The sequence below is a fragment of the Littorina saxatilis genome, linkage group LG9 (genome assembly GCF_037325665.1).
Source record: "Littorina saxatilis isolate snail1 linkage group LG9, US_GU_Lsax_2.0, whole genome shotgun sequence".
NCBI lineage: Eukaryota > Metazoa > Mollusca > Gastropoda > Littorinimorpha > Littorinidae > Littorina > Littorina saxatilis.
The window spans coordinates 31,779,242-31,805,800 of record NC_090253.1 but is presented as its reverse complement, the minus strand read 5'-3'; the positions used below and the strand labels follow the sequence as shown (position 1 = coordinate 31,805,800).

The 26,559-nt window shown below is 41.8% G+C and overlaps 2 protein-coding genes across 4 annotated transcripts in view; both read left to right on the top strand.

Moving 5' to 3' along the window:
• The window catches only part of LOC138975880 (calcium/calmodulin-dependent protein kinase kinase 1-like), a 187,971-nt gene that overhangs the window by 78,218 nt on the left and 83,194 nt on the right, over positions 1 to 26,559 (top strand). The window lies entirely within an intron of this gene.
• On the top strand, positions 21,398 to 23,899 carry LOC138976907 (uncharacterized). The gene has a single exon (XM_070349800.1). It carries the CDS (start codon positions 21,398 to 21,400, stop codon positions 22,640 to 22,642), a length of 1,245 nt encoding a protein of 414 aa, XP_070205901.1. The 3' UTR covers positions 22,643 to 23,899.

The following is a 26,559-nucleotide window of genomic DNA, read 5'->3' as shown; positions in this document are numbered from 1 at the left end:
TGCGCCCTTCCCCTTCCGCCACGGTCTCCCATGCTGATGTTCACGCGACCATAGACATAGGCCCCTGACGCGACGCATGACGCCTTTGGTTTAAACAACATTTTATTCAGAATTTCTTCGCATGAACAGTTCGAAACACACAGCTAGGACACGCATGACGCCTTTGACGCTCACTCCCCCTTGGCGAGTGTCCGGTCTTCAGTTGTGCCTGTATCTTCTCAAGGTATGTCAGCTCCACGAGTAACCGGGTTTTCCGGCCAAAGTGGAGCGCGGTCTCAGAAGGAAGTAACCCCTTTCGTGGTGCGACGGGGTGAAAGTTCTCATCTCTGGGCTGGCCCGTGCCGTTCAGTCGCTCGGTGGTGCGACGGGGTGAAAGTTCTCATCTCCGGGCTGGCCCGTGCCGTTCAGTCGCTCGGTGGTGCGACGGGGTGAAAGTTCTCATCTCCGGGCCGGCCCATGCCGTTCAGTCGGTCGGTGGTGCGACGGGGTGAAAGTTCTCATCTCTGAGCTGGCCCGTGCTGTTCAGTCGGTCGGTGGTGCGACGGGGTGAAAGTTCTCATCTCCGGGCCGGCCCATGCCGTTCATTCGGTCGCTCACTTTGGGGTAGGGACTCTGAGATTCGTACGGAAGATCTGTTTCTCCCGGACACGTCACAAGATGGTGTACTGGCAGATCAGCTTCCGCTTCCGCCCGGTGGGCAGGAAGAAGTCAGTAAGGACGGCTTACGTTCGGTTGATTTACCACGTTCGCCTTCCCTTCCGGTTGACTCTCCTTTGGACTATGGTAGTCAATGTGGGGGTCAACTTCCGGATTGCATGGAAGTGCATGAAGGTTATACTGACGATGGGGCTTCCGCTGTGGAGGAAGGCACTGATTTCCGGTTGCCGCAGAGGCTGTCAACTGCTGTTGCGTTGGCAGCGGAAACGGCTTCCAGATATTTTGAAGAGGGAGTGGTCGAGTCGAAACTTCACCTTCTGCACTCAGTGATTTCCGCGGTCTCAAGGAGACTAAAGGCTCTTTCCGCTTTCGGGAATCTCCGTCTGTGGCTTTTGAGATGGCGAAAGTTTTGTCCAAATCACGCTCTCAAATGGGAGTTCCGGGTGTTGTCAGAGACAGACAAAGAGCTGATGATGATAATTGTAGGCAGGGTAAGGTGTGGAGATGGGAGTATAACAAACACTACCACACACAAAAAAGGAATAGAAAAGACAGACTTGCGAAAAAAAGAGACAAACAAGTGACTGGTAGAACTATTATAACGACTTAAAAGCTTTTTGTTAACAGCATCATTTTTTGCCTCAAAAGATCGATCGCGTCTATTGAGAGAAGAAATATTTCGAATACTCCGGAGTGCATGGTTGCATTTTCTGCTCTTGGCCCGGCCATCCAAATGATTGTTTTCCCTGTTTGTTTTCTGGCCTTGATTGGCCGTGAGTATCCGCTGCTGTTTCTACTACGCTGGATTCCCCAATGGGAGTGTCTGTAACCAAATTTGTGTTGGTTGAGACGTTTGAATTATTACAGAGGTCCAGAAGCACTACGTGTAGCCAAGACGTGTATGTGTACGTGTAGATGTTGACGTCACCCGTACGCGATGAAGAGGCTTGGTCCAGATACGACGTGTAGATCCTGGCAAACGTTTGACATTGAAGATGCATCCTATGACGTCAAACAATACATTTGATGACGCGACACGGTATGAAAAAGACCACTTTCTGGACCTCTAATGCACTCGAAAATAAAGTGAACTCATTGTGAATACATTTCTGGAACAGGTTTTGAGCGCTTTGCAACATTGTACATAATTCTGCTGACAATCTGCAACATGTGTATATATATGTATATACGATTATAGTAGTCCCTTTATGGGCGAGGGCTGGTTGAAAAAAAGCTAATTTGTATTGCTTATGCCACAACCCTCGTAAAATAAAATTTGATTTGATTTGATCTCTCTCTCTCTCTTGCCTTGCTGCAATTGCCTGTCATCCAGCCAACCGTTGTGTGTGTAACTGTCTTATTTGCCCACCTGTCTCCCTTACCTGGCTCGTGTTACACCTACCTTGATGGATTACATGCTGGGCGATGGACGCCACGGTCAGCGAGAGAAATCACAGTTTTTGCTAGCTAAATGGATTTCAGGCATGTTGCACGATTGATTATTTTCCGTGCAAGGTTCGTTGCTCGCGTCACTTAAGCGCTGTTTGTCCTTTGGCGCTGTGATAGTTTTTGTTGCGTTTTGTGGCTTTATTGATACCTTGGGGGAGAGTTGTGGATTTGTTTGTCTTTTCGTTCTTGTTTTTTTTCTCTCTTTCATTAGCTTGTCGGTTACGGTAGCAAGGAAGTAGGTAATGGTCGTCGTTGTCGTTGTCGACGTGTCATCATCATCATCGTCGTCATCATCATCATCATCATCATCATCATCATCATCATCATCATCATCATCATCATCACAATCATCATCATCTCTCTCCTCCTACTGCTGCTGCTCCTCCTCCTTATCATCATCAACGTCATCGTCATTGTCTTTTCCTCAATATCGTTTTCCCCTCTTTTCCTGCTTCTGTCTTTCTTTGGCTGATTTCACGTCGCCCGTCCCCAACCCCTTTTGTGATGAGCAAGCTACCCCCCCCCCCCCCCCCTATGTAATGAGCAAGCTACCACCACCCTCCGCCCCCCTATCCATCTGCGCTCTGCACGAGATGCACCGAAGACACCCGGCCACGCCTTGCTAGTGTTTCAGTCGTCATTCCACATCTCAAGGGCTTTGACAAAGCAAGTCGTCCGAAGGCTCGTCGGTTCGATACAATATCTTTTCAAAGGAAAATAGGGCAGGAGAAAGTTGATGACTTTGCAAGGTGACGGATGCAACAAGTAGCACATGATGGAATTTACCGAGTGCACGTGCAGGCCTAGCTGTCAATACACTCTGTGCAACCTGTTGAGCAGTGTAGATTTTGCTGCGCACATTTCCTGCTTCGACCGCTTAATGAAGCAGTTATTAGGAGCTCTGAGTGAAATAAAAGAATGTTGCTGCTCGTTAGGAACCTAGAATAATTCGGCTGAATTTAAGTGACCCGAGAGAACGTATTCGCCTACATACTGTATACTTGAAACTTGTTGTAACTTCTGGAATTAGTATTTTTACTTGTGTGACCAGAAGACAAACATTTCATGCTTAACTTTAGAGGCATGATTATGGAGCATCAAGCAGAAATGAAGGATTTTACTGCACGTTCTTCCCTGGGGTGATTTAGTTGAATTTAAGCAGCTCTTGGGATTTCAAGGCCTGTGGATTCAAAGGCGGTTAATAAAAAAGGGAGAATGAGCCAGCCGAGGAAAATTAGCTTCGCTGCTATTAAATGCGCCACTTACCTGTGTCTGCTTATAATCGGTAGCATCTGCTGAAGATTGTGTTTACTTTGCTTTGACTGTGACTCCATGTGTTTGCCTGAGTTTGACTGCAGAAAGTGCCTTCAGTGTAATGGTGTCACGTTCAGTGCTTGAGTGCGACAGAAGCAAAGATCTTCTACTGCTACGCTAGAAAATCTTTGACAGAAGTGAGATGGGTTTGTAAGCTCTGGATTTTGCGTTGGAGGCGTTAATTTTGACCGCAGAAGAAAACACAAAAGTGTGTGTGTGTGTGTGTGTGTGTGTGTGTGTGTGTGTGTCAGAGAGAGAGACAGAGAGAGATTTTGTTCTCTGGTATTTTCACGTTGGTTAGTTTTTTTTCTTCTGATTTAAAACAGGTGATCGCTAGTGCTCTGATTTGCTCTGGAAAATACTTGTCAACCCCCTCCCATACTACCCTCCTACCCTTCCTGTGTTTCTGGCAGAGAGAGAGAGAGAGAGAGAGAGAGAGAGAGAGAGAGAGAGAGAGAGAGAGAGAGAGAGAGAGAGAGAGAGAGAGAGAGAGAGAGAGAGAGAGAGAGAGAGTATGTAAGTAAACACACAGACTGGATGCAAAAAAAAAAAAAAGTGGAGGTAGAGAGAGAAGAGGGTGGGGTGGGGAGAGGATACGAAGGGCAAATCAGCCCTTGGTCGCTTTGAAGTGCAAGTAAGAGTCTACAAATAAGCATAATTCGTCGGTTGTGAAATAAGAGACGGGTAGTACTTTTTCAGGGCCTAGAATAGTCACTCCTTGGGTCTTCCCACTGTTTCTGGTCTGAAAATGACCAGTGAATAAAGGGGTGGATTTATGTGAAACTGGTCACAAAGAGGCAGGACAAGGCAAGGCAGTGCTATTCCTGTCAGCTACCCCGGGTAGATAATGAACTGGAGAATTCATGTCAGGCAAATGGTCGTATGCGCACAATGACTGATAATTGGATGGCTCATCGAGATAGTAGGGATAGTTAGTTAGTTAGTTAACTGTTGCTTAATGGGTCCAGCGGACCATTTAGGCCAAATCAGGACCCCGATAGTAGGGATGGACTCGGCTTAACGTTACAAAGACCCTGTAGTTATTGGTCGGTGATAGTGGGGTTCCTATGTTGCAAAATCATTCAAATCATGCAACAAACACCAAATTAAGCAAATATGAAGAGTTTTATGTGCTTAACAAAACCTGATACAGAGCCATCGCGAAAAATAAAAAATGGGTAGTTTTTAAACAATTTTTCAAAATGGCCGCCAGTGTAAACGGTTGGGTATGTTAGGCATATTTCACTTCATGTGATTAACAGCAAATTTGGCGTAAATGGACATTTACTTTTGCTTAACAAAACCTGATACAGAGCCACCGTGAAAAAATTAAGAAATCAGTAGTTTTTTTACAATTTTCAAAATGGCCGCCAATAAAAGGGTATTTTGGCATTTTTGATGCTACAAGACATTCTCTTGCAATAGAAACTAACACAAACACATTTTTAAACATTGTTGGTGCAGAGAATGATTGGACGGTGTGGGTGGCAGGGTTGAAGAATTTGTGGATTACCTAAACTGTGCAAAAATAAATATATTGCACCAATTTTCATACCAAAACGAAAACATTCATTCCTGTGCTGTTATATTCAATGTATGCTATTGAGGGCACTCAACTTGGCTAACTGGAACACTTTTAAGATAAAAGGTGGCCTTTACATGGGTTATTTGACCGCCGCCCAAATAAGGGTACCCCCAAAATAAAACTGATAAAAATGTAATGTATCAACTCAAAAGTCGACTAAAATTCATAATCGCTGTATTTCGAAAACGTTGTTTGTTCTCATGTGTTTACACAACTAGCACATTCCGGCAAGTGTCTATACTCAAAAGAAACTTTGGCAGTACTTGAAACAACCATCTGTCATATATACATGCGAAGTCAAAAATATGTGGGATGTAAGTCAACAAACCTGTGGCAGTTTTTAAAATATTATTTCGTGAAGATTTGAAAGTGTACTCAAACGGTTGAACTACGCCTCGTGCGTAGACACACATTCCTGAAAGTTTCAACGCAACCCACTTGGTCATTGCTAAAATACATGGATTTTAGTTGACTTGGGTATCCCTCAAATTTGACACGTATAAACATCTCATCCGTGAGATCGACACATACATCAGTAGGTACAATGGCACAACACTAGAAATATGCAAGATGGCGAAATAAAACAACCTGTTCTGGATGGATAATCAAGTTGACTTTCTCTTCGTATACAACAGTGACCCAGTTGTGCCTCAGGAATTGTCGTCGGCTTTTTAAAAGGTACCCGAAGTTTTTGTCACATCTCTTTGTCACGTCAAGGGTATCCTTATTTTGACGGCGTAAATGATGATGTTAAAAAAAAATGTGCCAGATAGCGAAGATGCGAGCCTTTAATGGCATAGACAGTTTGAATAAAATGACACAGGAATAAAAGTTTGAGTTGGGGTATGAAAATGGGTGCAATAATATTTTTGCACAGTTTAGATGCTGACAGTTTTCACAGGCATGCAAGCACATTTGCAGAGAGCTGTGCTCTGCAGTCCTTCTTAGCAGCATTTGCAGCGTTTTGTTGTACAGCTCTTCTTGCAGGCACACCTCATGAGTTCTCGGCACACGCTGGATACCTCTTGAAAGCTCGTCCAGAATGACTCCCACTTTCCAGCCTTGAACTGCCAGCCCACAGAGTTTGGAAGTCTAATAGGTAGATGGCTCTTCTCAATCTCATGTCCTGCAGCAGCACCTCACTTGTAAGGGGATTATGGTCAATTTGGCAGCTCTTTTTACTGAAGAGGTACCGTCTAGCACTGTTTACACCCAGTACGTTGCTGGTTTTGTCCTACAAATGTACACCAAAAAGCTCTTGTGCTGCCCTGTCAGTGGTACTCAGCTTACAAAGAGGAGCAGACAACCTGAAGAAAGTTTGAGTGACGTCTTCAAATGCTTGCCATACTTCCCAAGCCTTCTGATTCCCCAATACCATTGAAGAACGACATAGTGTCACAGCCTGTAAGGCTATGCAAAATGGGCAGATAGGGTGACTTCTCTTGGCCAATGGCTTTGGCAATGTGGCGATACACTTCACGAGCAGAAAAAAACGCAACACAGCTGGAATGAGAAGCAGACTGTCTGGCCTCCTCTACATCCATGGTGCAGGAAATCAGCCTGTGGTACCCTTCACACAAAAGATGAAAGTGACATTTTTATTTGAATGTATTTGAATAATGTTTACTATCTCAGAGAGTCGGTCAAAGCCGAGTTAGCAAGTCTTCACACAACAGAACAAAATGAAAGAAAATTGTATTTCATGAATTCGTACAATTCTTACTGCTTCAATCAATCAATCAATGACGCTTATATCGCGCATATTCCGTGGGTACAGTTCTAGGCGCTCTGCAGTGATGCCGTGTGAGATGAAATTTTATACGGCCAGTAATTGCAGCCATTTCGGCGCATATTTACCTTTCACGGCCTATTATTCCAAGTCACAGGGGTATAGGTAGACAATTATTAACTGTGCCTAAGCAATTTTGCCAGGAAAGACCCTTTTGTCAATCGTGGGATCTTTAACGTGCACACCCAATGTAGTGTACACGGGGGGAGGTTCGGACACCGAAGAGAGTCTGCACACAAAGTTGACTCTGTGAAATAAATTTCCGCCGAACCTGGGATCGAACTCACGCTGACAGCGGCCAACTGAATACAAATCCAGCGCGCTACCAACTGAGCTATATCCCCGCCCCGCCTATATCCCCTGTTTCAGGTTAAAAAACAAACAAACACAGTTTCCAGTGACCCAACTGATTCTGGAATCTTTCTGACCGCTACATTTATTCGCTTCAAACAGTCGCTAACAGAATGTTGACCATAGTGAGGGTTCGTACGTTAAACCCATCAAATTCATAGAGGTCGCTTACAAATGATGTGCAAACATGTTCCAATTAATACAAATAAAAAAATCTTTCTGTTAAGATGTATTAGGTAACAAACCTTGATACAGTAGTACTAGTGAAATCGGCTCCCTTCTGTGGCACCGGAATAAATGCAGAACGCTTGTTCCCAGGAACCGGCATGTGGTGTAACTCTTGTATATATCCTGTAAAAATAAAATTCACACCAATGCACGGTCAACTTAAAATAAGCAAAAGGATCAGAAACAAGCAACAAACTAAAATTGTAAAACTCAAAGAGCGGTACCTCTTCATTTTTCAAAACCACTTATCTCATTTGATTAGCATACACTGTATGCTTTTGTCTGTTACCTACCGTCTTTGAAAGTTTGATCACAACACTGTAAAGACATGGGGAGTGGAGTGTTTTTATCTCCAGCTGGTCATCCTACTATCTGGCCTACCCTCACTCAGTTTTTGACTCTACCCCGGCCCTCCCCACCTTATTGAAGTCCTTAACGTAGGCAGGACTAATCATTTATCATACCATGAACAATCTCTTTCTCCTCGCCTTTTATTCAAAGTTCGTTTAATCTGTTTAAAATCACCAGCGTGGCGATCATGATTTCCTTACTTGTAAGGCCTAAAAAAAAAATAGGTGTGGTTACGGTAACCCGACCTACTCTATTTTTAGGGACCGATCCTATAACTTTTTATTACATTTGTCAAAAAAACCACAAAAAAACGAGTGCAAAAAACGCAATGAAAGCGAAAGCGCCCGAGTCGCACACTTATTTCCCTGTCAAGTAGGTTTAATTTGTACACATTAGAAAAAAAGTTAAAAAAAAAAAAGTGATTGCCTACCTACCTACCCTATTTTTTTTGGCTATGTTACCGTAACCACACCTATTTTTTTGTGTGCCTAATCAACAGATAGATCTAGATCTATCAGCATCACAATCCAGCTTGATGAGCTATTGCAAGATTACTCTGCATTTCAGCGCTTCACCCGATGAATAACAGACCCCAGGGGAGAATTAAACAGTAAAATGATGTGACATTTGGTGAATGGATGCGTATTCTTGAAAACTTACCTTCAGAAACGTTGTTTTCGCTCAAATCAAAACACGCAATGTTGCGGAGGCCGCCATCTTGAATTTTCATGCTGCGGATATATAAAATTCTAAAAACGATCAAATTAAATACCAGAACACAAAAATACCCATAAGAGTATTTATGTCATGCATGTGTTATCAGCAGACAACTTCTGGTGCATGGTAAACCATTGAATTTTACATTTGCTGAGTTAAGAATATTTACTGCTGAGCGCTTTTGGTACGAATTTCGTCTGCTGTAAATGCAGCCTTTTATTCCCTATCAAAGACACAAAAAAACGATTTCTGAAGTGGCTCTGTATCTGAAATCCCTTAAATAATTATAAGGAACAATACCACAAAGTATGATGTTTGTTGCAAGATGTGAATGATTTATGAGTGCGTCTGCAACATACGAGCCCCACTATGAGCGCGATAGTCGTCTTGTAAACCAGTATGAGGTAGGAGACAGATCTAACAAAAAGCGGTCATTTTTGTTGGGCAAACCGTAAAACTAAAAGGTAAGGAAAGTGATCAGTCCATCTCATAAGGGGAAAGCTGTGAAATAGAATCAAAAAACGGTACGATTGAACATTAACAGCTATTGTGTTTTCAGCGTAGCAATAGGGCCCGATATTTAGACGAGACAAGTATAATGCCGACGAGTCGAAGACGAGTCGCATTATACTTGTTCGAGTCTAAATATCGGACCCTATTGCTACGATGAAAACACAATAGCGTTTATATAGCTATTCTGACATTAAATTCTGTGTTAAAATCATGTTTTTGTCGGCAACAAGTACCAGAATGGTCCATGTCGTTGATTGCAGACGACGGTTCCCTTTCCGCATGAAGCCACGGAAATAACCGAACATTGAAAAACCCACGGACATGTATTACGGAGAAAACTCGAGATAACCGGATGCTTAGCATTACGTCAATATGTTAGGAATCATATGACGTCATGACGTATCATGCTTGCCTACGTAGATTGTATGTTCGAAAGTCTGACTTCTGTTGGGAATTCGCGTGGTGAAGACTGCGGTAAATCTGTAGATGATAAGAGAACAAGGATTGTCTCAGAAGAAACGAAATGTTTCAGACCGGTAACTTCATTTCAACATTGCACTAGGCCTATACAATGGACGTTCTATGTGACAGGAGAGTTTGCTGATTTTGTGTTAAACATTGGAGAGATCGTCTGCTAGAATCAGAGATAGGTCTCTTCAGATTGCAGCTTCTGGAAATGTGCAAGGTTTGTTGCCTGTTAAAGAACTGGATTTTACACGTAATGTATGTCATGTACAGTACGCAACAACAAAAACACACACAAAGCAAATGGCATCGTCTGTTGACTAGTCACAGGAACAAACCTGGCGAGGTATGCGTGTACTTTATACACGTGGAAGAAACCGGAACCATGCGTCTTTGTTTTTGCCGATATCGTTTGGATATCGGCAAAAATGGCCGACTTTCGTAGCGTTATGCTTTGATGATCGGAAAAGGGATGTGTGAGACCATCCAATCACAGCCCCCGAATTCCCCCACGTGTCCATCAGAATAGCTATATATGATGATATCATGTCCGATAATTTGAAAGAAAAGTTTTGGGTGTTACTGGAGTCTAATTGAGCTGTCAAGAAACAGGAGTTCTGAATCAAAAATAAGAGTTGAAGTATTGACAAAACAAAACATTCACAAGACACAGAGCACTAAACCAACCAGTTTTGGAATGATTCTCTTTACCTGAGTTTCTCTCTCTCTCTCTCTCTCTCTCTCTCTCTCTCTCTCTCTCTCTCTCTCTCTCTCTCTCTCTCTCTCTCTCTCTCTCCCTCCCAAGGACAGGTTGTAAGAAAAGGCGTAGCCTTACATCTCTATCCCTTGAAAATAAAGTTCCATCTCCCTCTCTCTCGCTCTCTCGCTCTCGCGCGCTCTCTCTCTCTCTCTCTCGCTCTCGCTCATTCACAATATAGGACAACACCCTGTAGACAACATCCTTCTGATCGTTAACCTAGCACTTTGTCAGTTCTTTCTTTTTCCTTGACATGAATTTGTTTTTCTTAAAGTCGACCAGGCGTGCTTAGCCCTCACAAAACACCGACCTCAGTGTAATGAAGGGTTTTGTGTTATCTCTGTCTCTCTCATTCGGATTTTCTGTCTGCCTGACTTCCTCTCTGTCTCTGTCTCTGTCTGTATCTCTCGGTCTGTCTGTCTGTCTGTCCCGCACCAGCCCTAAATAACGTATGACAGCGTATGCACGTGCAGAGCAAATTCTCACCTGCACACCCTCAGTGTCAGCGTGAAAGTCAGGTGCACTCCTTCACTACCATAAGCATCCTGCACAAATATTGCGGCTATTTCCTGCCCTCTTTTTGTGCTTGATACTTGCGCATACTACCTCCGATATCCCAGTGTCTTCTCCATCTCTGCTATTTACACAAAGACACACTCTCTCTGTTGCTTTATGTCTCTCTCTTTCTCTCTCTCTCTCACACACACACACGCACGTACGCACGTACGCACGCACACGGACATACCGTATACACACACACACACACACACACACACACACACACACACACACACACACACTCACATCAAAAAGTGGTCATCTAAAGATGGCTCTGCGGTACCGTGCAAGAATGTTATGACGACTTTTACAGTTTTTGTACAATGAAAGGATGATCTTTACATATACAGATAACAGGCAAGGTGTGTGCGTTTAATCTCCTAAGTAGCAGCCAGACAGCTAGGTGTCGTCAGTTGATGTACTGTATCTCTTCGGTGGACCACTTTTAAAGAATCAACCCGCGCACCGAAGACGGCTTGGTGTTGTGCAGTTATTGTTTCTTTATATAGAGTCCAAGACCTTTTTAATCAACTCTCGCATAGCTTTCGACTTTCTGCATTATTTTGCATTGCGAAATGTAGCTCACAAAGCAAACTGTGAGCACCAATGGTGTTAGACAGAGAAGAAAAACAAACCACAACAAAAACGACTTTGCAAAGAAAAGAAAAAAACAAGTCGCGTAAGGCGAAAATACAATATTTAGTCAAGTAGCTGTCGAACTCACAGAATGAAACTGAACGCAACGCAACGCAGCAAGACCGTATACTCGTAGCATCGTCACTCCACCGCCCCTGGCAAAGGCAGTGCACGTGGAATTGACAAGAAGAGCGGGGTATTCGTTGCGCTGAGAAGGATAGCACGCTTTTCTGTACCTCTCTTCGTTTTAACTTTCTGAGCGTGTTTTTAATCCAAACATATCATATCTATATATTTTTGGAATCAGGAACCGACAAGGAATAAGATGAAAGTGTTTTTAAATTGATTTGGAAAAAAAAAATTTGATAATAATTTTTATATATTTAATTTTCAGAGCTTGTTTTTAATCCGAATATAACATATGTATATGTTTTTGGAATCAGCAAATGATGGAGAATAAGATAAACGTAAATTTGGATCGTTTTATAAATTTTTATTTTTTTTTACAATTTTCAGATTTTTAATGACCAAAGTCATTAATTAATTTTTAAGCCACCAAGCTGAAATGCAATACCGAACCCCGGGCTTCGTCGAAGAGTACTTGACCAAAATTTCAACCAATTTGGTTGAAAAATGAGGGCGTGACAGTGCCGCCTCAACTTTCACGAAAAGCCGGATATGACGTCATCAAAGACATTTATCAAAAAAATGAAAAAAACGTTCGGGGATTTCATACCCAGGAACTCTCATGTCAAATTTCATAAAGATCGGTCCAGTAGTTTAGTCTGAATCGCTCTACACACACACACACACACACGCACGCACACACATACGCACATACACCACGACCCTCGTTTCGATTCCCCCTCGATGTTAAAATATTTAGTCAAAACTTGACTAAATATAAACAAGTCGCGTAAGGCGAAAATACAATATTTAGTCAAGTAGCTGTCGAACTCACAGAATGAAACTGAACGCAATGCAACGCAGCAAGACCGTATACTCGTGGTCCACCGCTCACGGCATAGGCAGTGAAATTGACAAGAAGAGCGGGGTAGTGGTTACGCTATGCTGCATAGCACGCTTTTCTGTACCTCTCTTCGTTTTAACTTTCTGAGCGTGTTTTTAATCCAAACATATCATATCTATATATTTTTGGAATCAGGAACCGACAAGGAATAAGATGAAAGTGTTTTTAAATTGATTTCGAAAAAAAAAAATTGATAATAATTTTTATATATTTAATTTTCAGAGCTTGTTTTTAATCCGAATATAACATATTTATATGTTTTTGGAATCAGCAAATGATGGAGAATAAGATAAACGTAAATTTGGATCGTTTTATAATTTTTTATTTTTTTTTACAATTTTCAGATTTTTAATGACCAAAGTCATTAATTAATTTTTAAGCCACCAAGCTGAAATGCAATACCGAACCCCGGGCTTCGTCGAAGAGTACTTGACCAAAATTTCAACCAATTTGGTTGAAAAATGAGGGCGTGACAGTGCCGCCTCAACTTTCACGAAAAGCCGGATATGACGTCATCAAAGACATTTATCAAAAAAATGAAAAAAACGTTCCGAGATTTCATACCCAGGAACTCTCATGTCAAATTTCATAAAGATCGGTCCTGTAGTTTAGTCTGAATCGCTCTACACACACACACACACACACACACGCACGCACACACACACATACGCACATACACCACGACCCTCGTTTCGATTCCCCCTCGATGTTAAAATATTTAGTCAAAACTTGACTAAATATAAAAAGAAAGAAAATGAAAACATTGGGAGGAGACACACCTGACAGTATATTTGATCAAAACAGACGAAACGGCTGGTTGGGGGAGACAATAATTAGAGCGACGCACCTGACAAGTCATTTTAGCGGAAGAAGATGAAACAAACAAACACGCACACACATGCAGTTGTGTGCGAGAACAAAAGCCAGGCAGCAGCGACATCAATCAATAGCACGTGCAGTCAGCCGCGAGGGACAGGAGTCTACTGGGAACAACTCGTGCAAACAAAACAATGTGACAAAGGGGATCTCGTGGGTTTTTTCCTTTTGTTACCAGTTCAAAAATCTAAAAAAAATTCTATTTATTTTTGCCCCCATTTTTTTTACGTGTTGTTGTTGGACCGGTTTGGTTTGTGTGTGAACCATAGACCATTTATCCTGGACCGCCAACTAGCTCTCTCTCCGCTCTTTCTCTCTATTACGAGGTAGCGGCCTCTCGCATTTAGGAACCTACGCTTACATGGCCTTTTAGAAATCAGGGGGAGGTCATATCCGGTGTCGATTGTAAACATGGACGAAGTTGCCGAGGTAAGTTCTGAAAATGCTAAAATAAACTCAGCTAAAGTGCATATGGAACATGTTTTTCGATGAGTTTTGTTAAGTTTAGTTTGGAGTTTTGGAAAATCCAGTTCATTGTCACCTCCCATTGTCACAAATAACTGGAGCGTGCTTTCTTTTCACTGTCTTCGAATCGCTGGCCTTTCAAACCGGACGCTAAGCGCCCCTGAAAGTCGAGCGTCGTAACCTCGAAGGGTCACGTGACGAGTTGGCGGTCCAGGCTATTTGGTCTATTGTCAGGACATCGTTGCAAGACCTCTTTCGGGTCAGCTGCGGGCATCTCTTACTCGAGCGATAGTTCACATGAGAACGATTCCTTATCGTTGAACATGAAATCTGCAGGTGATCTGTAACTGCAACCACTGCCATCCTCGATGGTTTGCAGTCGTGCATTGTTACGGGAAAACATTTAACAAGACGGTGCCTCGTGTCAGTCGCCATTATGTTTCAGCTGGAACTGTAGAAACTGCAAGGCTCCGAAGTATTTTCTTAATCCATCAACGGGTCCAACAAGCACACGACTGATGAATTATAAATGGATGCAATGAATTCTGCTAATGCAAGATTTGACACTTGACGCTGAAACTCGGCCATTGATTATACATAGGAAAATGAAGGCCCTCGGGTCGCTTCCCTAGTTACACCATAAGATTCTGCGTCACAAATAATGCAACCGTGGTGGAGGACTGCCAACACTACAAAAAAAAGCAAATGTTGTAAAAGCTCAAAATGTCGTAAAGAATGGCAAAGAAACAGCACTTTTTGTAATGGTTGCGTTGGGTAACTTCCACTGAGTTCATTCTCTTGTTAGTTTACGTGATGAAGTGGTCAGATCAATAGTATCTCTTTTAGATTGAACTCGGTTTGTAAGTCATGTAGGTACTTTTCGCTCGTTTATCAGCGTAGACTGTTGACAGCATAAACCGTCTCTACTGTTCTTTGAGACTACATAATATCGACCTGCCTGCAATGTAGCTGGATCAAGTAAGATCGAGTTTCACCTTATTTCAGAGATTGTTCTGCTTTCTGTGTCAACACACATATTGAATTCCCCCTGGCATTTCAAGCGAGTAACAGCGCTGCGTATGGTTTTAAATAAAAGTTTGACACTGGTTTCAAGCTCAATTTTCGTGACTTATTCTAGTTACCAGGCAACAGCGGTAACTGATCGTTGCGTGCCAATTTGCTTTGCCATTGCGACTTATCTAGGAAAGATACCATAGTTTCAAAACTTTTTGGTTTATTTTTCCTGTAAATGCTTGCGTGCGCGGATGTTTGCTGGAGTTAAAAAAGAATTAACACGACGAGTAAGATAGTTTGTGGAAAGTTTAATTATAGACAAATGAAAACATTCACGAGAACGTTGACCTATTGGTCCTTGTAGTGGACAGATATAAGGCCAAAAAAAGGTCTGTTTACGGTAACATAGGCCAAAAAAATAGGGTCGGTAGGTCGGGATTTTTTTTCTTCCCAAAAAACATATTTTTACGTTAATTTTTTTTTCCCAAATGCCAAAAAAAAAGTCTAGGGTCGCGCGAAAAAAATAGGGTCGGTCGGGTTACCGTAAACAGACTATTCTTTTTTGTGCCTAACACCAATTCCATTTCACGTAGTTTAGCCGAAACTACAGGAAATGTGAGAGAGCGCATGTCCGGAAGAGCCATATCCGTATTTCCGGCGCCATTAGCGCACGTCTGAAACCGATGCTCCGCTTTTTTCGGTTGTTTATCGTGATTCATCTTGGTTTACGATCGAATTTTTCGGTCTCAAAGTACATCTTTCGATTCCGCGAACCTTGCTGCGTTGTTCTTTCAAAGAATTTGGAATGGAGAGCGAAGAAAACTTACTCAAATCCGATTCCGAGGGTGAAGACTCTTCCCCTCCATGCTCACAGAGACCCCAGAAAAAACATGGTTGAAATCACAAAAGTGAAACAAAAAGAAAAACCTCGACTCGAGGTAGTACAATTACCGACAAAGGATTGGGATGACATGAAAAAGCAGAATGAACGAATCCTGCGTGCACTAAAGAAATGGGATGCAGAAGAAGGGGAAATAAATATACGTAGTTTGCGAAACAAGATTGATATTTTACAATGTGAAGTTAAAGAGCACGATATTGTGACTTTGTCAGAAACTTGGTTGTGTGACTCGATATCAAACGACAGTTTATGCCTCAAAGGATTTCATCCCCCAGTGCGCCTTGATAGGTCAGATGGATATGTAGTGGTAGCTGTTTACGTGAAAAACGATTTTATTTGCAAACCAAGGCATATCTGCTAATTCCAGGTCTTGAAGCGGTCTGGGTAGAAACTAAACTATTGCAAGAAACTGTGTTGATTGGTTTCTTTTACCGACCAAGAGACTCTCGGGTTGATTATTGGCACTTGGTTGACGAATCTGTAAAGCAAGTAATGAGAACACCACATAAATTTCTAATTCTTGGAGACTTTAACGAAGATTTTTTGAATAATCCATCTCCCCACTTTCTTAATTTAATACAAAAAAACAATCTGCACCAGCTCGTTACTGAACCCACACGTATTACAGAAACTAAATCCTCATGCATCGATCTGATCCTGACCACGAGTATAAACTTAATCAGTGAAGTTGTAGTGTTACCCCCCATTTGTAGTGACCATTCTGTGCCATGTGTAAAATTAACGTCACAGAGACTAAAGAAAGGTCAGTTCAAAAGGACTATATATAATTATGCCAAGTTAGATGTTTATACATTTTTGTTTGAATTGAACAAAATTGATCTTTTGAACACAGTTTTAAATGCGTCTATTGACGAAGCTGCTGCCTTGTTTTCTGAACATTTATTCCGTGTTGCAAAAACATGTATGCCTGTTAAGATAATAACAGTACGTGAAGATGATGCCCCATGGATGACTGAACATATTTTACAATTACGAAACGCAAAAAATTGTATACATCAAGTTGCTAAGCGCTTAAATACACCTGAGCAGTGGGCATTATTCCGCCTAACTAGAAATCAGTATACAGATGAAATTCGTAAAAGAAAAAGAGATTATTTTCTAGAACTTGATGAGAGGATAAATTGTAAACAGAACTTCGGAAGCAAAAATTGGTGGCAACTTGTTAATTCCTTCTTGAAGAAAAAAGGTGTTGCATGTAACGAAATTCCACCGCTAGAAGATAATGGAAAAATTATTGATAACATTTGTGAAAAAACGATTTTGTTTAATAATTATTTTGAAAGCCAGTCTAAAGTTGAAAATCCAGACGATCCCCTGCCCGAGGCAAATTGGTGTAATACATCTTTATCGACTTTTGAATTAACAGAAGCTGAAGTTGTCCAAGTGTTAAGGAATTTAAATTTATCCAAGGCCGTGGGCCCTGACGGAATACATAATAAATTGCTTGTAGATGGATTACCTGTTATCGTTCCACCGCTTACAGTTCTCTTTAACAGATCCTTGTCTGAGGGTGTTTTTCCAGTTGTCTGGAAAACTGCTCACATTACGCCCATTTTTAAGAAAGGCGATAGGAGTGCTTGTTCCAACTACCGTCCAATCTCTCTGCTGAGTTGTATTGGGAAGGTGCTTGAAAAATGTATACAAATCCGTGTGTTTGGTTATTTGAAAAATTATGATTTGATTACACACTGCCAATCTGGTTTTATTGCTGGTGATTCGACTGTTTATCAACTATTGAGTATATATGATGATTTTTGTGTTGCACTTGATAAAAACGTTATGTCACAGGCAATATTTTTTGATGTATCCAAAGCTTTTGATAAAGTCTGGCATCGCGGTCTGCTCCACAAGCTTGAGGCGATAGGTATAAGAGGTCCCTTGCTTGTTTGGTTTGAACATTACTTGAGCGATCGCAGACAAGCAGTAGTATTGAAAGGAACCAAATCAAGTTATGCTACCCCTTCTGCTGGTGTCCCTCAGGGTTCTGTCTTAGGACCTCTTTTATTTCTCATTTATATTAACGATATTGGTGTTGGTCTTGAATCAGTGTTGAAACTCTTTGCAGACGATACGAGTATGTACTTAAGTTTAGATAACGATGATGTACGAGCAGAGATTTTGAATTCTGATTTGGATAAAATTCGCACATGGGCTTCTAAATGGAAAGTCACTTTTAATTGTCAAAAGACAGAATTGTTGGACATTTGTAGGCAACAAAATGTTTTACTTCCACCATTGTATTTCGAAGATGCACACTTAGTTGATGTTGAAAATCACAAGCACCTTGGCGTCATTCTACAAGGTAATTGTAAATGGGATTCCCACATAAAAAGTCTAATTGCTAAATGTAGAAAGTCAATTGCGTGTTTTGGTTTATTCAAGCATCGTTTAAACAGAAAATCACTTGAAGTTATATATAAATCCTTTATGTTACCATTGTTTGATTATGCGGACGTTATCTGGGATAACTGTACACAGTGTTTGGCAGACGAGTTGGAGACATTGCATCTCGATGCAATCCGAATCATTGTAGGTGCAGTACGTGGCACAAGCCACCAAAAACTGTATAACGAATCGGGTTTTGTGCCCCTGAAAGAAAGGCGACGTCGTCATAAACTTTTGCTGTATTATAAAATTGTAAATCGTTTAACCCCAGAATATTTATATTCCAAACTGCCGGTCCTGGTTTCCGATGTAAATCCTTACCACAGACGACGCCCTCTTGAACGTAAGTTTCCATTGTGCAGAAGTGAGTTATATAAATCTTCATTTTTTCCTTCAACGACAGCTTTGTGGAATAATCTTCCAGAAAATATACAACAAACGCAGTCAGTTGGTGAATTTAAAAGGTATTTGACCGATGGAGATGTTGTTGTTCCACCGTATTATTATTTAGGCAACCGCCAGGGACAGGTACTTCACAGCAGGTTGAGATTAAACATGAGCGATTTGCAACAAGACTTAGTTAACCGACACCTCTCTGATAATCTAGAATGTACGTGTGGAGCATGCCCGGAAGATTCTGAACATTTCTTATTACACTGTCCAAAATTTAAAGAACATAGAACCATTTTATTCAATAGTCTGCCAACACACGTTCTGGACTGCAAAACACTCTTGTTTGGAAATACTGATTTAACTATATCTTTGAACACGAAAATATTCTCTGTTGTACAAGACTATGTTATGTTAACTAATCGCTTCGGCTGATATTATATTAACTGTGCAATTGATGTAGCCAGGCATTCTCTCCCTCCATCTCTCTCTCTCCCTCTCCCTCTCTCTCTCTCTCTCTCTCTCTCTCTCTCTCTCTCTCTCTCTCTCTCTCTCTCTCTCTCTCTCTCTCTCTCTCTCTCTCTCTCTCTCTCTCTTTACCCTATTTGTATAAAATATAATTAAAGATTATCAAGATAAGTGTTGAAGCTATCACTTGTTCGCCATGTTTTGCTATCTGAATGTGTATTGATTATAAGTTCAAGAACGTGTCCATAAGCAATCTGCTTGTTAACGTTCTCAATGTTGTTATTGTTTGAAACGTGTGTATGAGAATTTGAATAAACACGCTTAAACCATCAAGAAGGGGAAATTGTGGAAGACGAAGATTCAGAATGTGTTCAACTTCGGAGTAGTTCCCCTTTGAAGAAGAAAAGACGCAGAGAAGAAGACAGTACCGTATCTTTTTTGGTGGACAATTCTGATGAAGATTTGGACTACCAAATTGAAAATCTTACTCGTGTGAGATCTTGTGGCGATCAGACAGAGAATCGCAGTGATGAAAATGCTGAAAGTGACACACTGACAGGGATTCAGCAAGATTATGAGGCTGATGAGGAGCTTGGCGATGATATTTCGGAACAGCTAGCCAAAATAGTCAACATGATGGCAAAAGGCAAAATGAACGAAGCAAAAATGAAAGACAAGATTTCGGAGCACAAGCGCCCGAAAAACGTCGAACTAAAAGTTCCTCGAGTGAACCATGAAGTGTGGGACACAATGGACCATAACCAGAAAAGTGCAGATTTGCGTACTCAAAGAATCCAACACATTTTGCTTACAGCAGTGAACGCTCTTGTGTGTGCAGCGAACGAGTGTGTTGGGAAAACAAACATTGATGTGAAAAAACAAATGAAATCTCTGACCGATTCAATCAATCAATCAATCAATCAATGACGCTTATATCGCGCATATTCCGTGGGTACAGTTCTAGGCGCTCTGCAATGATGCCGTGTGAGATGAAATTTTATACGGCCAGTAGATTGCAGCCATTTCGGCGCATATTTACCTTTCACGGCCTATTATTCCAAGTCACACGGGTATAGGTAGACAATTATCAACTGTGCCTAAGCAATTTTGCCAGGAAAGACCCTTTTGTCAATCGTGGGATCTTTAACGTGCACACCCAATGTAGTGTACACGGGGGGGAGGGTTCGGACACCGAAGAGAGTCTGCACACAAAGTTGACTCTGAAATAAATTTCCGCCGAACCTGGGATCGAACTCACGCTGACAGCGGCCAACTGAATACAAATCCAGCGCGCTACCAACTGAGCTATATCCCCGCTCATTCTCAAAGCGACTCACGAAATGTCAATGGACAGAAGAGTGTCGATTATGTCCGCACCGCAATTCAACAAGAAATACAAGAAACTCGTTTCTTCAGAAATCCCAGTGACAACAGAACTGTTTGGGGATGATTTGCGATCTGTGTTCGCCTCCATTGATTCGTCGTCCAAGCTTGGCATGGCAATCACTCGGTCATCAAGGGGAGACAAGTTTTTTCCATTCAGAGGAGGCAGGACAAAAAACTGGGACTACGACCAGAGAAGAGGCCGAGGCTGGACACGCGGCCGAGCAAGAGGTTACTATCCACGCTACCGGGGGAGAAGCTTCCGAGGGCAGAACAACACGACATTCAAATCGGCCTAAATGAGGATGCACAGCCAGACCTGACCGGTAAGGTATGCTATCCAATAAACAAAAGTGTTCAGATACCATTTATTGCAGGTAGAATACAATATTTTATTGAAGAATGGAGAAAGCTGACATCAGATCCGTTTATTTTGAAAATGGTGACAGGGGCTGAAATTCCACTGAGGGATTTATCAGAATTAGAAGTAGGAAAAGTGCCTACAACTCAAATCAAGGGTTATCACTTTTCTGAGATGGACAATGAAGTTAAGAAATTACTGAAAATGAAAGTAATAGAAAAATGTGAAAGTGAAGATGGAGAAATTATATCCCCTGTATTCCTGGTGATGAAACCAGTTTAATCAGTCGGTGACGTATGAGCACTTCAAAATGGAAAATCGGACGTCAGCTATACGGCTTATGAAAAAAGGGTGTTACATGGCTTCATTTGACTTAAGGCATGCATATTATTCTGTCTCAATCAAGCCAGATTTCAGGAAATTTTTGAAATTCATTTGGAGAGAACAGTTGTATGAATACACCTGCTTCCCAAACGGGTTGTGTAACTGCCCAAGATATTTCACTAAGTTACTGAAACCAGTGTATGCTTGTCTGAGAAAAAGGGGCTTTTTGTCAGCATCATTCATTGATGATTGCTATCTTCAGGGACAAACTTATGAGAGTTGTCTGCAGAATGTTCAGGAAACAGTACACTTGTTTGAAGCTCTTGGATTTATCATCCATGAAGAAAAGTCAGAACTTACCCCACTCAAAAAGATAAAGTATCTGGGATTTTGGCTAGATTCAGAAAATATGTCTGTCGAGAAAATTCAGAAACTGAAAAATACTTGCAGAAGTGTAAAAAACAGGAAAAGGATTACCATTCGGGAGCTAGCGCAAGTGATTGGTCAGCTTGTTGCTTCATTCCCAGCTGTGCTTTGGGGTCAGTTGTTCTATAGACAACTCGATAAGGTTAAGGTTGAAGCATTGAAAGTGAAAAAAGGGGATTTTGATGCATTGGTAGTTATATCAAAAGAAGCTGAAGAAGAGCTAGACTGGTGGCTACAGAACATAGATTCAGCTTTTTCCCCCATAGAAAGATCTGAACCTGAAATGGTAATAACAACAGATGCCTCCACTTTGGGTTGGGGTGCAGTTTGCCACCCAAAGCAAACAGGTGGCCGTTGGTCTGTTTTAGAAAGAAACAACAATATCAATGTTCTAGAGCTGATGGCGATTGAGCATGCTCTGAAAAGCTTTAGTAAGGATATTGATGGTAAACATATCAAAGTGCTGACAGACAACTCATGTGCGGTGTCATACATTGAAAAAATGGGTGGTTCACATTCTGCAGATTGCAATGATGTAGCAAAACGAATCTGGATCTGGTGTAAAGACAGGAATATTTGGCTGACAGTAGCTCACATTCCTGGCAAGCTAAATACACAAGCTGATGCTCAGTCCAGAAAATTCAATGATAATACAGAATGGATGCTGGACAGACAGATTTTCAAAAGAATCTGTGAGCAAGTTGGAAAACCTGAAATTGATCTTTTTGCATCAAGACTAAATCGCCAGTTGGCAACTTTTGTGTCTTGGCAACCAGATCCAGAATCGTTTGCAGTGGATGCATTTAAGATGAGTTGGACTAACTGGTTCTTTTATGCTTTTCCGCCATTCAGCCTGATTCAGAGGGTCCTGGTCAAACTGGAGAAGGACAACGCAGAAGGGGTTGTCATAGTCCCAGACTGGCCTACAGCAACTTGGTATCCTCAACTATTGCGGCTCCTCGTCAGGAAACCTCTTCTGCTACCCAAGGGGAGGACTGTTCTACGTCTGGCCCACGCGCAGACACCACATCCTCTGCACAGCAAGCTTCAGTTGATGGCAGTGATGTTATCAGGGATGCAGTTGAAGCACAAGGAATTCATGGACAAGCTTGCAGCATCATCTGTGCATCATGGAGGGAAAAGACACACAGACAGTATTCCAGCTACTTGTCACGGTGGAAAGTTTTCTGTGTTGAACGGAACTGTGATCCATTTCATGCATCTGTAAAGCAAGTTTTGGAATTTTTGACTGGGCTGTTTAGCCTTGGATTAGGCTACAGTGCTATTAACACAGCCAGGAGTGCTATTTCTGCTGTAGTACAAACAGATGGCAACAAGAAAATGGGAGAACACCCATTGATATGTCGTTTTGTAAGAGGTGTGCTTCAGCTGAGAACACCATTGCCCCACCAAAAGAACACTTGGGATGTGGCTGTGCTATTGGATTTTTTCAGAAATAGTGAGGACAATAGCAAACTCTCCTTGAAAGAAATAACATTAAAATTGTGTGCTTTACTTTTGATTGTTTCGGCACAGAGAGTGCAGACAATTCATTTATTGAAACTATCATGTGTTCAGTTTTTAAATCAGGGATCATGCAAGATTCATGTAGTTGATAAACTCAAGCATAGTAGACCTGGTTATCACCAAGCCCCAATACATCTCCAAAAGTATGAGGAGGAAAAACAACTGTGTGTTGTAAGCTGTTTAAAAGAATACATTGCAAGGACTGCAGTGGTGCGTGGAGACTGTGACAAACTTATTTTGTGTTATGGACGGCCACATGGGCCAGCATCGAAGGATTCGATAGCTCGTTGGATGAAAGAGGTTTTGGGGTCAGCTGGTGTCCAAGGGTTCACTGCTCATAGCTTTAGAAGTGCTTCCTCATCAGCTATGTTAAAAACTGGTGTATGTATTGATGACATATTAAAATCAGCAGGCTGGTCGAATGCTAAAACTTTCCAGCGATTTTACAATCGACCATTAGTCGATGATTCGCAAAGAGCAGAAAGCCAAAAAGTTCAGAGTACCATGTGGAAATTCATGGGCAGGTCAAGTTGTAAGAACTACAAGTAGGCACTTCACTGAAGAAGACAATGGTAGACTGCTAGGAAAGCAGTAAGACTATTATTTTCACTGTGGCGAAAGTCTTCATAACTGAAACATCAAAGATGCATAGATAATGCACTTAAAACCCAGGCATAGATAATGCACTGGAAAATGTTGAAAATAAAAAAGGCATAATGCACTAAAAACAAAGTTGATGGTGTGGTCTTAGGGATTTTGATGTGAAAGTGAGAAAATGAGGTATGACTGTGAGAAACGTTTGAAAAAACATACTTTGAAGTCTCACATTTCCTGTAGTTTCGGCTAAACTACGTGAAATGGAATTAGTAACTTAAACGAGTACTGACCTTGGGAAGACGAAGTTTGAGTGGAATTCCATGAATGTAGTTTACCGGAACGGAAGGATATGTGCCCTTCCCTAGCCTAAGTTACCCGCCCAAGAATATATGAAAATGTTTTTCCAAACTTGTTAATTTTCAGATCATCAGTTGTTTATTCTTTTTTACAACAAACTAGATGATCTGTGCGTTAAAATATGGCTCTTCCGGACATGCGCTCTCTCACATATCCTTCCGTTCCGGTAAACTACATTCATGGAATTCCACTCAAACTTCGTCTTCCCAAGGTCAGTACTCGTTTAAGTTACTAATTATGAGGCAGATAAGAAAGCTTAGCTGAGTAGGGCTAAAGCGCTGCATAAAGTACTGAGGTAGGTTCTTTTGTTTGTTTTATGACTATGTCTAATGTCCATTACAAAGGCTATTAGGTCGACGACCCGTATTAAACGTTTTATAAACTAATCTTTTTGTGTGTTGGATTTTCGATCTTGGAACCTTAGTAGTCCGTCTGTTTCCGACATAATATTGATAGCTAAATTAATACCACGCAAGGATAAGCGTTTACGAAATAAACAGAAGGAAATAAAACTAGATAAAAAGTACCTCGCCGTGTTCTGCCTGGACACTGGCTACTTGAGACCGCCAGCAGTGTTTTTATTTTATTTTGTTTTGTTTTGTTTTTTTGTCTCACACACCTAATTTTTGTCAGTACCGTCATCATATTTCGATGTAAAAATCCTCATATTTGGCGAGATATTAACGTCGTGGCATTCTGCAAGCGACTGGAATTCATTGCGTGCAGGTTGTCTCACCAAACAACCACAGCACACACGGTGTTTATCAGACAGAGAAGAGCGTGCATGACTGATAGAATCCCCAACGGCTGCCGTGGTTTAAAGGCCTTCGTGTTTTACTCCTACACCTTTTAAAGATGCCACCCTACCAGTGTAGATCATCTTCTAATTCAACATACGCGTGTCGAAGATTTTACCTCGGATCATATAGCATCTCTGCTTTAGACACATTCCAGAGATCAACAGCCGACTGGGATTTTTTGTTTATTTGTTTGTGCTCAATTGATTTTAATTTTTTAATTTCCATTTCAATTACTTTTTGGGGAGGTTCCATCTCTGGAAAATACGGGTCGCTTTCTTCTAGTGGAAAGCTAGCAGCAACAGGTGCCCTGGTGTGTGCGTTGTTGGGTGTATTCAGCCACTTAACTTCTGGTGGAAAGCTAGCAGCAACAGGTGCCCTGGTGTGTGCGTTGTTGGGTGTAGTCAGCCACTTAACTTCTGGTGGAAAGCTAGCAGCAACAGGTGCCCTGGTGTGTGCGTTGTTGGGTGTATTCAGCCACTTAACTTCTAGTGGAAAGCTAGCAGCAACAGGTGCCCTGGTGTGTGCGTTGTTGGGTGTATTCAGCCACTTAACTTCTGGTGGAAAGCTAGCAGCAACAGGTGCCCTGGTGTGTGCGTTGTTGGGTGTAGTCAGCCACTTAACTCCTGGCACAATGACCGAAGTCTTGTACATGCAAAAGTGCAATTTTGTGTGTGCTCTGTAAATTGAAGCAGCCAGGCTGTTGATTGACGGTATGTGTCCAAGTGGAAGGATGCTCTTACTTCATGTCAAAGCCTGGACAGATCGGCGGTGATGAACATGATTGTTTACAGGCGAGAAGGCAGGTGTGTATCTTTAAGCAAGCCGCCCATTGTGCAAAAGATCAAACACACACCTTCTTTCTATCTGCGCAAAAATCGCACCTACGGGCCAAGAATGAAACGGGCGAAGTACATGCACACAGAGGTAGCTAATGGACTGATCACACTAACTGTGATTCGACACATCAAGCGGGTACAGAGTGAATAATTAAGAGACAGCTGTTGCAGATAGAGTGGGCTACATGCAGAAGACGAGGAAACAATGGATGGAGCCAGACAAAATGAATGTTACGTCTTACTGAGCAAGCTGCGGAGATGACGAGAATATTTCGGCAAAACCAGGGCAGCTTTGTGTTGTTGCGTTTGTGATGAAATGGCCAGATTGGACAAGACTAGTTGAGACGGTATCCTGAAAGATTATGAAGACTGTGAAACTCTCCGACAGAAGAGAACAAAGAGAGAGAAAGAGAGAAAAGAGACGGAGATTTCAGTGTTACGGGGAAGGCCAGCAAGTGTGTGAGAATAGTAATGATTTCTTTCTTTCTTTATTTGGTGTTTAACGTCGTTTTCAACCGGTCAAGGTTATATCGCGACGGGGAAAGGGGGGAGGTGGGATAGAGCCACTTGTTATTGTTTCTTGTTCACAAAAGCACTAATCAAAAAATTGCTCCAGGGGCTTGCAACGTAGTACAATATATGACCATACTGGGAGAATGCAAGTTTCCAGTACAAAGGTCTTAACATTTCTTACATACTGCTTGACTAAAATCTTTACAAAAATTGACTATATTCTATACAAGAAACACTTAACAAGGGTAAAAGGAGAAACAGAATCCGTTAGTCGCCTCTTACGACATGCAGGGGAGCATCGGGTAAATTCTTCCCCCTAACCCGCGGGGGGTAATAGTGATGATACACAAGGTGCAATGATAAATGGCCTAAAACTGAAACCGTTGTCTGAAAGACAAAACCCTCGCTGGATGTGTTGGCAGAATTAGTACCAGACGTCACTTAAAAACCGTTCTCCTCGCGTCGTACACGAGACATGATTTAACAAGAAGGGCAAAGCCCATACGACTCACATG

Bases quoted from the DNA above. Each gene is read 5' to 3' on its own strand.
- LOC138976907 (XM_070349800.1), top strand. From the start codon at position 21,398: ATGTCTGTCGAGAAAATTCAGAAACTGAAAAATACTTGCAGAAGTGTA.